The sequence below is a fragment of the Cornus florida genome, unplaced genomic scaffold, assembly GCF_030987335.1.
Source record: "Cornus florida cultivar Cherokee Brave unplaced genomic scaffold, ASM3098733v1 CherokeeBrave_3.0.0_Hap2_Chr04, whole genome shotgun sequence".
Lineage (NCBI taxonomy): Eukaryota > Viridiplantae > Streptophyta > Magnoliopsida > Cornales > Cornaceae > Cornus > Cornus florida.
Genome location: NW_026775574.1, coordinates 20,390,917 through 20,400,470, shown reverse-complemented (window position 1 = coordinate 20,400,470; position 9,554 = coordinate 20,390,917). Strand labels below are relative to the sequence as shown.

Below are 9,554 nucleotides of genomic sequence, written 5' to 3'. Positions count from 1 at the left end.
GGTGTTATTCTCTGGTAGGTCTAGGTACTCATGCCCACCTTAGGGTGCGTATTTGCATGTTGCCTTCTATTCAAGCTGAGACAGACCTACTGGACTAGCGAGCATCCTATAGTGTGTACTATATACATATATGGACTACTCTAGATATTGTTGAGTCTTCCTAGGATGTATCTGCGTATCGGATTACTGTTTGGATTGTAGTAGATCAGGACTTGCATGTGGGCCTGACCCACTCCTTTATTTTTTCGGTGTTCGTCAGTTCCAGGGTTAGAGCTTGAACGTGCAGTGCAGATACAGATATTCATTCCTCCGATTATGTAGGAATCTTCTCTATGTTAGCTTTGGATTTTATTTCTATGATTTCAGTTTTGGTTTGAGAATTTTAATAAGGGGTCCAATGGATGGATTCCCGAGTTGTAAACTTATGGAGTTTTGGATTATCGAATTTGATTAATTATGATACAGGGATTTTCTTATAGTTTCTTTCAGCTTATTATATTATTTCGTATTTCACTTTGTATTCCGTGTTCGATTTAAAATATTAATTATTTGATATCCCTCGGGTTTGGGCTTGGGCTTGATCAACTCGTGTCTCGGATCCGAGGGGTATCACATATTGTTTCGAAAATGGGAAGTGACATTGCATGGCATGGCATTGCGTTGGCATACATTATATATTTGGTGGTTAGACGGCTTGCGTATGTATTTGTTGATATCATTGTTGCTTTACTTGCTTTCCCCGAGGCATGATCACATTTACTTGTATTCTATTCCTTGTATGGATTCACGGGGTCGTAAGAGGTGTGTTTTAGACACAACCTATTGAGCGGTTGGCTCACCCCATTTTATTATTAATATTTTTCAAGATATGAAAGGGAAGTGGCGGACGACGCTCCTCCACAGTTTTTTGATGAGTTAGTAGACTGTTTTGACATATTTTGTAACTACAATTCCATTATTATTATTATTATTGTTATTATGTATTGACATAGGAAAGGACGGTAGTATCCTTAATTGACCTCGGGTTTGAATAAAGACCCAGTTAGTGATTCGGACCTCCGGGTTTGGGTCGTTACATTACCCTTAGTGTGTCCTCAGGTTTGGTTAAGGACCCGGATAGCGATTCGGACCCCCGTTCAGGGTCGTTACAATATACTATAAGGTTAGTGGGAGTAAGTTTATATTTCTGATTCTATATATATTGATGATATTTTGTTTGCTAGTAGTGATCTTAGTTTATTATATGAAACTAAAAGTTATCTCTAAAAACTTTGAAATGAAAAATATTGATAAGGCATCCTACGTGATAGGATAGAAATATTCCATGATAGGTCATATAGATTTTTAGGATTGTCTCAAAAAGTATATATTGAAAGAGTTCTAAAAAGATTTGGTATGTAACATTGTTTCTTTTGGCTGGATAAATAGTATTATGAAAAAATGCAAAGTAATTTATTATTACTTTATCTATTATTAGCATACTTTGTGGCTATAATTTATGGTTGCAGAATTTATTTCAGGACTGTTATGAGTACCATTTTCATATTACTGAAAAGTTATGCTGCAATTATTGATCTTCTTGTATAAAAAATGATAGGTATTCTAAAGTTAAATACTTTATCATTAAAGAAGATGTTTAGAAATAACGAGTGTCTATTGAACATATAAGCACACAACTTATAATTGCAATCCATTAACAAATGAACTACCACTCGAGATGTTAACGAATGATTATTATTTTTTAATTGTGGATTGCTTAACAGTATTTATATATATTTGACATTTTGTGCTCATTAAATATGTCTATGATATTTCTTGTTAATTTATGTATGTACATGTACGTATTATTTTGAATAATGATAACATGAATAGTTTTGGAAAAGACATTATTGTTAGACTATTATCGATACTTCTTATTTATAGATTATATTAAATAGGTTATTAGTGTTGTGGTACATAAAAGGGATTGTATCATTTAGTGATATTTAAGCGTCATGACTCACATTGGTAATTTATTTACCATGGTATTTATGATGATCAGCTTAATAAGTCGATCTGATTTATGGTGCACACTAATGACTATTTTACTAAACCACTGCATAAATTATCATATGGGCCAAGTGGGAGAATGTAAAATTATTTATTAATTGTGTGACTCACATGATTTGGACATCTGATATATTTCATTAATTGTGTGGCCTACATGATTTAGACATCTGATATATTTTATTAATTAGTGGTTAAGTAAATAGAAATCAGATTAATATTATATTATTTGGTTAACTTATTAATTACTTTTTTGATAATTAATTATTTAGAAAATGTTTTCTTATTTGTTCCTTATTTTGATGGAAAATGGATATTAAGGTTGCTAAAAGGAAAATCGGTCCTCTTCCTGCCTTTATAAAAATGCATATATCCTATCAATTATGTAAACTAATGAAACAACACGTATAAAGTTTTATATGTGCTAAAGGCCAAGGGAGATAAATCAGTTTCCACGCTTTGCCTATTGTTTGGAGTTGTAACTTTATTCGTTGTTAAAGGATCTTGACGTTGGACTTGATCCCAATAAGATTTGCTAATCGAGATATTTATATTTAATAATATTTATACATTATAGCAATGTGAAGATATTGAAGTTATAAGATCTTGATATTAATGTTTATTTATAATTAATAATTTATACGAATAATTTAAGTTTATAATAACAAGCACATAATAAGATCACGTAAGACTCCTATCCCTCAAATTAATTGCATGACATCATTTGATACTTCATCAAAATATTATAATAAAACTCCTCCTTCATAGCGTTTTTATAAATAAAAATTGTCAAAAAAAAAATAAAAAATAAAATTTTCAAAACAAAAAAAAAAAAAAAATAGAAATTTTATTTATTTATTTCTTTTCACGAAAATGAGCTTTCCAAAAAAATCCAAAATGCAATCTAGAAACAGAAAGACGACAGCTTTGAGTTCCCGAGATGCTTCCCCACTATCCTTTGTCACCCAAAGACTACCAGCATCTGTTTTTTTAATTCCACATTCAACATTTAAAGAGAGAGAAAGAGAGAGAGAGAAAAAAAAAGAAAAAGAAAATAGAAATGGAAGGAGGTGTAGTGAAAATGGACAGATGGGGATACGAGATCAACACGTCTTCTGATGATTGCATCTCTGCTATAAACTCCTATTATCACCAGGTTTTTCTCTCTCTATATCAATATATATATATATATATATATATATATATATATATATTTATCGTTATATTCAAAATTGATTATAATTTTCAATGTATGGAAGGTACTTAGTTACGGAAGAAAGCGGTCTGTAATTCTGGAGGCACTGGCTCACGACCCACACTGCGTTTTGGCCAACACTTTGGCGGCTCACTTCCTCTGCTCCTCCTCCGATCACTCCCGTACTCCTTTCCATCTTCAAGCAGCCAAATCCCGACTTGTAACTCTCTCTCTCTCTACCTTTCTCTACATTTTTCTTGAACTTTCCATGTAAATGTTCAGTTGTACTTGTCAATTACAATAATTTTACTTTATATACTGCCTCTTTCAAAGAAATTGTTGTGTTTTCTTTTACTTCAATTCGGCATTTACACAGGATCAAGCTACTTTGTACGAGAAATCGGTTTTCGAAGCCATCAGCTGTTTGATTTCGGGCGACAGAGATGACGATGTCGCTTTCGATTTACACCTCAAGGTGGGCCTTTTAATATTCTTCATTTTTTCTTCCAAGAAATGTATCTATTTTGTTACACTGTTAATCATCTTGTGGTGAATTTGGGTGTCATAATTTTGCATAATTAAACTAAAAATCTATTTGGTCACACTGTTAATTATGTTGTGGTGAATTTGGATGTCATAAATTCGGATAATTAAACTGAACTTTAATATGTGTTTCTAGTATTGGGTTGTGCCTCTTTATTTAACTGAGCTAGCATATTTAGAGATTGCGGTTTTTATTAAGTGGAAAAATTAGTGAAACCCTTTTAAAAACCCTATTGTATCATATGTGAATGAAGTCATTTTGGTACATATGTTGGATCACATCTTAATTAGACTCTAATTCTGGCTTCAAATTACCATCTACTCTGTGACCCTTCATAATGATTCATACGCTGATACGCGCTTTGTAGGAATAAACTGACCAAGTTCATGTTTAGAATGATATGCATTTCATGACTTTCCTCTAATGTGATAATATTGACTTGACTGTCAAATTGCGAAATTATAGATTTCACCATATGCTCGAAAAAATTGAAACCATTGATTAGGTCACGGTGTACACATTATTTAAAGAGGTTTCCCTGGCAACCGCTTTAAACAGTTTAAAGTTATACTTTCCTTTTGTTTTCACATTGTGAATAGTATAAATTATTAGAGTGATGCAGCACTTTTTTTTTTTTTTTTTTGTGTGTGTGTGTGTGTGTAACCTTCTCCATTAGTTGCATAGTAGCTTATTCAATGTGTGTTTGTCTATATTTTTGCAGCTATTAAAAGAGTTCCCGAAAGATTTGGCATCTCTGAAGCGGGCTCAAGTGCTCTCTTTTTACATGGGTCAACCTGATCTATCTTTGCATCTTGTTCAACAGGTTACCTTCTATAAAAGGAGATCCATGGTTTTTTTTTTTTCTTTCAATTGAGTAGAAATTATTAAATTATTGCTGTTGAACTTGCACCCTCGTCTACAACAATGTCATACATACAATCTTTTTCTTCTACCAATAATTCAACATGTTCTGTTGAAGCAGTACATGTTGTCTACATCTAGTACATATTTCAGTTCCGCTGAGAATGTTAAGTTCTCTTATTTTTGTTATATATTGTTTTGATTTATTGAATTCATCAGGTTCTACCACAAAATCAGGAAGAAAATTATGTATATGGCATGCTTGCCTTTCCTTTATTAGAGCTTGGTCGAATGGCAGATGCAGAGAAAGCTGCGAAAAAGGGATTCGAGATTAACAAAGAAGATTGCTGGGCACAACATGCTGTAAGTCTAGCTTACTATAATCTGTTTTTTGTGTAAGCCTTAGTTGAATATCATATGCACCAATCTAAGCATATTTAGTAAAGCATAAATCCTTTTGGTTTCTAATGTTGGGTGCTATTAATTGCCCCCCATCAAAGTTTGTCCTAATATATTCTAATCATTGTCATAGAAAAAAAAAGTTAATTTTTCTGGAAAAATGGGATCACGAATATGAACTTGGTTCAATGCTTTAAGTATGGAATAAAGTGTAAAATAATAATATATGTTGTCTCATTTTTGGTAATTGCCATGACATGAAACTTTTTTGTTTATCAGTTGCTTGCTTCACTGAATTTTTTCCCATCAATTGGTTCTCATAGCATTCGGATTCTTGTGCAGCTATGTCATGTCCTTCAGGCTGAGTGTTGTTTTAAGGAAGCAGTTAGGTTCATGGAAGAATGCTCACAATCATGGAGTTCTTTGTCCGCTTTTATGTATGTTTGAAGTCATTTGAGAGAAGTTATCTTTGGATGGTTTAGATAGCTAAACAAATTTAACCTTCAGGTACACACACAATTGGTGGCATGTAGCTCTTTGTTATTTGGAAGGCCATTCTCCCATGAGAAAAGTCCTCGAAGTTTATGATCATTGTATCTGGAAGGAATTAGAAAAAAGTGATACAATGCCTCCTGAGGTATACATTTTTTTTTTCCTCTTAACTATGATTCATTTTAATGTAATGACAAGTTCTAGCTTTTCATGCATTCAGGTGTACTTAAATGCTCTTGGTTTGTTATTACGGGTGTATGTACGGGGTGAAATTGATTTCTTTGGGGACCGTCTGCAGATTTTAGCAGGTTGTGTGAAAGATCAAGTAAGTTGGATTAAATTTTTTCTTTTCTTTTCTTTTATGGTTATTGGATAAGAAAGTTGAATCATCATTTTTGCATAACATTTTACTCAGATCTGTTATACAACTTATGAGGGGCTAACAGCTAACTTCTATTACTCTATTAAAAATTGAGGTAATTGAAGTTGTAATTTTGTGGGGATGTTCTTTTTAGGCAAAAAAAATTCCATTAATATTTTGGGATAGTATGTCTTATGGAAACCAACTTAGGTCTATTAAAGCATCAAAAACTGCATTTTGAGAATTATTGTTTTGTTTTTGATCATGGTTTAGTCGGTTGGAACAAGGTTGTTGTAGGCTAGCCTGTCTTTTCTTTCGCAATCCATGGACAAAATTTGATCATTAAAAAATAATGAATTGGAATTGCTGTGTTCTTACAGGCCATATGTGGTCATGTTCATAGAACCATGATGCTCTTCCATGCATGAAGGCATTTCTAGAACAATAATATTTAACATTCAAAGGCTTGCAGCTCTGCACCTCTACCATATCAAGTGAAATCACAAAACTTGTAGTAGAGCTTTCAACTTCCTTTCTTTCCTTTGACAATGACTGTAAAACTGTAAAAGACATGTAATGGGAAAGAATATCAAAGGCACGGTAATAATGTGTGATATGGCCATCACCAGATAACATGCCATATAGTTGGGTTTTTATAGCTGAGATGACAGCTTCCATTGATGATGATGATTATCTCTTCAATGTTATATGGTTTATAAATTGTACTTAACTGCCCAGGGAAAAAATAAAAATAAAATTTGTATTTAACTTGGAAACTTTACCTTAAGCACTTCCATTCAGTACTCGGAATGCTGAAATGTTGTGTCCTGCATTGTTTCAGGCAACTACATTTTTCTTTGCTTTTATGCTAATGCCAATGTGAAGTGGATATGCGCACAATGGAAATGAAGTCGATTTTACAGCATTATGAAGGAGAAATTTAGCTCTTGAAATATTTTAAAGATTATTACAAATTTGTAGCACTGATGAATGCAAGGTCTGCATTAACTTTTCACAACACCAAAGAAAAGAAGTAGAACATAGTTAAAGGTGCTCGAGTTTTTTTCTCATTTCATGCCATACACCTTTAATAAATGTGTATGTATCAGTTTGTAGAAATTTTTGTGAATTTCTTTTTTCCTGTGTAATAAAGTTTCTCGTAATGCGCTTTACCTTTTTTTTTTTTTTCCCCATGTGTCATTCTCAAAATAGGATTTATATGCATTCACCCTGTGTAGTTTGAATTTATGATTTAGCTCAACAATAATTTGTTTTTCCATTTCATTGATGCACACAATTTTCAGGCCTTTTGGTATTTGGAGTGGCACCTGGATTCATTGATATTATGGGCGTTAGCTTGTACAGGAGAACTTGCTAAAGCTGAAGATTTACTCACGGGCTTGAAATCCAGGTTAGGGGGATCTTGCACCATACCGCTGCAGCATCTTTGTCAGTCTGGCATTTAATTCACTGTAAGTGTGTTGTCCATGTAGATTTTCTTTGATGAGGAAGAAGAAGCAACAACGGATGGAGAAAGGCATGCGGGTTTGTTCCAGTTGCTTTGTCTCACTTGTTATAGTCATCATGTTTGTTTGGTTGTTTTGTACTTGCTATGTTTTTTATTTGGTATTTGCTGCGTATTAGACCATTCCAGTCAAATCACAACTCTACTGACCTTTTTAGCTCAAGGGACAGAAGTGTAGGTTATTTCTGAAATATGAAGCTAGTAGAACTTATGTCGGGGATCCTCAAGAGGAACTCCTCCTCTACCAATATATTTTACTCACAAGTTTGAATAGAGAATCATGATTGTTTTGGGCTAGGGTTGGCATCGCTATTGTTTTAAGGTGAAAGGAACTTTCATGAAAAGTGGAGCACATAGTTGTGCTATAAAGCTTGCACATCTCAAACCTACATGGGTTGGCCAAGTTGGCCAAGGTGACAGGCTCATAAACCAGCCAGTTGCCGGAGGTTTGAATCTCCATGCTTCACCTGATGAACGCGATTTCCTGGTGATCACGCACATCCGTAAGGATTAGTCGACTCATAAAGGATCACGATACCCTGGTGTGAGAAAAAATTGCTTTACTAGTGTGTGAATATTTTTCAAAGCTGTTGGTTATTTGTTTTAAATTTATTCAAGTTTGATTTCATATATTAATATATTTGTTAGAAATATACATATGCCAAACAAAAGAGAGTGCTAACTGTGCTATATACGCAATTATACATACATATATACTCCATATTTTTTTATCTGTTCTTAGCTTGCAGAAGCCTTATACGAGTATGGGAAAGGTGACTCCAAACAGGCATTGGAATTGCTTGGTCCAGATTTTGATGCTAACCGCTGTAAGGTACTATTATCAAGTACCAATTAGCTAGTCTGTCTATGTTGAAGCTACATTTGTATTTTGGAGAAAATATGTGAATTTTGTTTCTCCATGGTAGATGATCGGCGCGTCTGATGAACAACTTGATGTCTTTAATGAAGTTTGGTACAGTATGCTTCTGAATACCGGACAAGCTGGGAAGGGTACGATATGATCACCATCTTTTCTCTCATTCAACCTTCATGGTGGTTTATTTAATAATTTTTAAACGTAATATTTGCATATATAGCAATCGATGTCCTTGAGAAGCAGGTTAAGAAGAGGGAAGGAGTTCCATTCTTGTGGCGCCTGATGGTATTTTTCTTCCTTTGATATGGTCTTTTTGCTTAGCCCGTGGGTCACTCTAAATTTAAGTACGAGGTTTGTAAGATTAGTCTGCAGGGACACCGTTAACGAATGAGTTTATATAATTTCAGGAGAGAGGTTATTCCATGTTAGGGAAGCAAGAAGCTGAAGTTGCAGGCGAGAAAGCGAAGGCTTTAGAGACTGCGTACTTCGAATAGTTCCCAGCTTCAGTGCTTGTAAGAGGACATAATACTCTGACCATGTAATATCTTATGTTACATGTAATCTGAATAAATTTGTTATATCACCACACTTATGTCTCGATGTTCTTCGCTTTGACCAATATCTAAATATTTCATCAAATAATAGGCTCACGGACTCGTGATCCATTTTACTAGTGTTTCTCAACGTTACTTGTATGTAAAATATATTGATCCTCCCTTAAACATTCACGCCATGTGACCTGGTTAACGTATTTCTCCATTGTAGCAAGCTATGGAGGGCAAGTTGATTTTTGTAGAAACTGTGTCTAACTTACCTTGTTTTGGCTATATGCGTGACAACCATTGTTTGGTGACATGATTAGCATCAAATGAAAGTTAAAGGATTACAGGAGAGGAAATGGTAGCAAGAACAAGTAAATTCAGAGTAACACAATGTAGATTTGTGAAGGCCTTGTGTTAATACTGTGAAATATAAGTTTGTATTTTAGTTAATTTCGTTGTCAAAACAAGTTCGTTCGAGTTGTAGATTTTTGTTCGCTTTGTCAAGACTCAAGATCGGAAGCGGAATTGAAGAAATGATTGTGCTCATGTTTCAATACACTTCATGATGATCAGAATACCGCCTCATGTGAGTGTGTGAGGACACTTGGGAGTTCAAAATTAAGCTTTGAGAGAATTTTTTCATTTTGCCTAACTTGAATTGGTTCAACAAAACTTGAACTGGTTCAACTTTTAAAGACTTTTCAAGATGTTC

General features: G+C 33.9%; 1 protein-coding gene across 2 annotated transcripts; it reads left to right on the top strand.

Annotated features, from left to right (window-relative positions):
- The first annotated feature begins 3,006 nt into the window (after positions 1–3,006).
- Positions 3,007–9,099, top strand: LOC132302939 (uncharacterized). Of its 2 annotated transcripts, XM_059799949.1 has the most exons (14): positions 3,010–3,202; positions 3,306–3,461; positions 3,618–3,716; positions 4,507–4,608; positions 4,866–5,009; positions 5,388–5,482; positions 5,553–5,682; positions 5,758–5,862; positions 7,203–7,309; positions 7,392–7,443; positions 8,166–8,255; positions 8,350–8,434; positions 8,521–8,585; positions 8,708–9,099. In XM_059799949.1, the coding sequence occupies exons 1-14, from the start codon at positions 3,107–3,109 to the stop codon at positions 8,792–8,794; spliced, it is 1,413 nt and encodes a 470-aa protein (XP_059655932.1). In that variant the 5' UTR covers positions 3,010–3,106; the 3' UTR covers positions 8,795–9,099. The 2 variants fall into 2 exon arrangements, 1 of the variants encoding a protein (XP_059655932.1); XR_009480999.1 differs by lacking the exon at positions 8,708–9,099 and having other exon boundaries at positions 3,007–3,202; positions 8,173–8,255; positions 8,521–8,576.
- The last annotated feature ends 455 nt before the right edge of the window (positions 9,100–9,554 follow it).

Bases quoted from the DNA above. Each gene is read 5' to 3' on its own strand.
- LOC132302939 (XM_059799949.1), top strand. From the start codon at position 3,107: ATGGAAGGAGGTGTAGTGAAAATGGACAGATGGGGATACGAGATCAAC. The intron at 4,609-4,865 runs GTTACCTTCTAT...TGAATTCATCAG, and splicing joins CTTTGCATCTTGTTCAACAG to GTTCTACCACAAAATCAGGA. The intron at 7,444-8,165 runs GTTTGTTCCAGT...ATCTGTTCTTAG, and splicing joins GGATGGAGAAAGGCATGCGG to CTTGCAGAAGCCTTATACGA.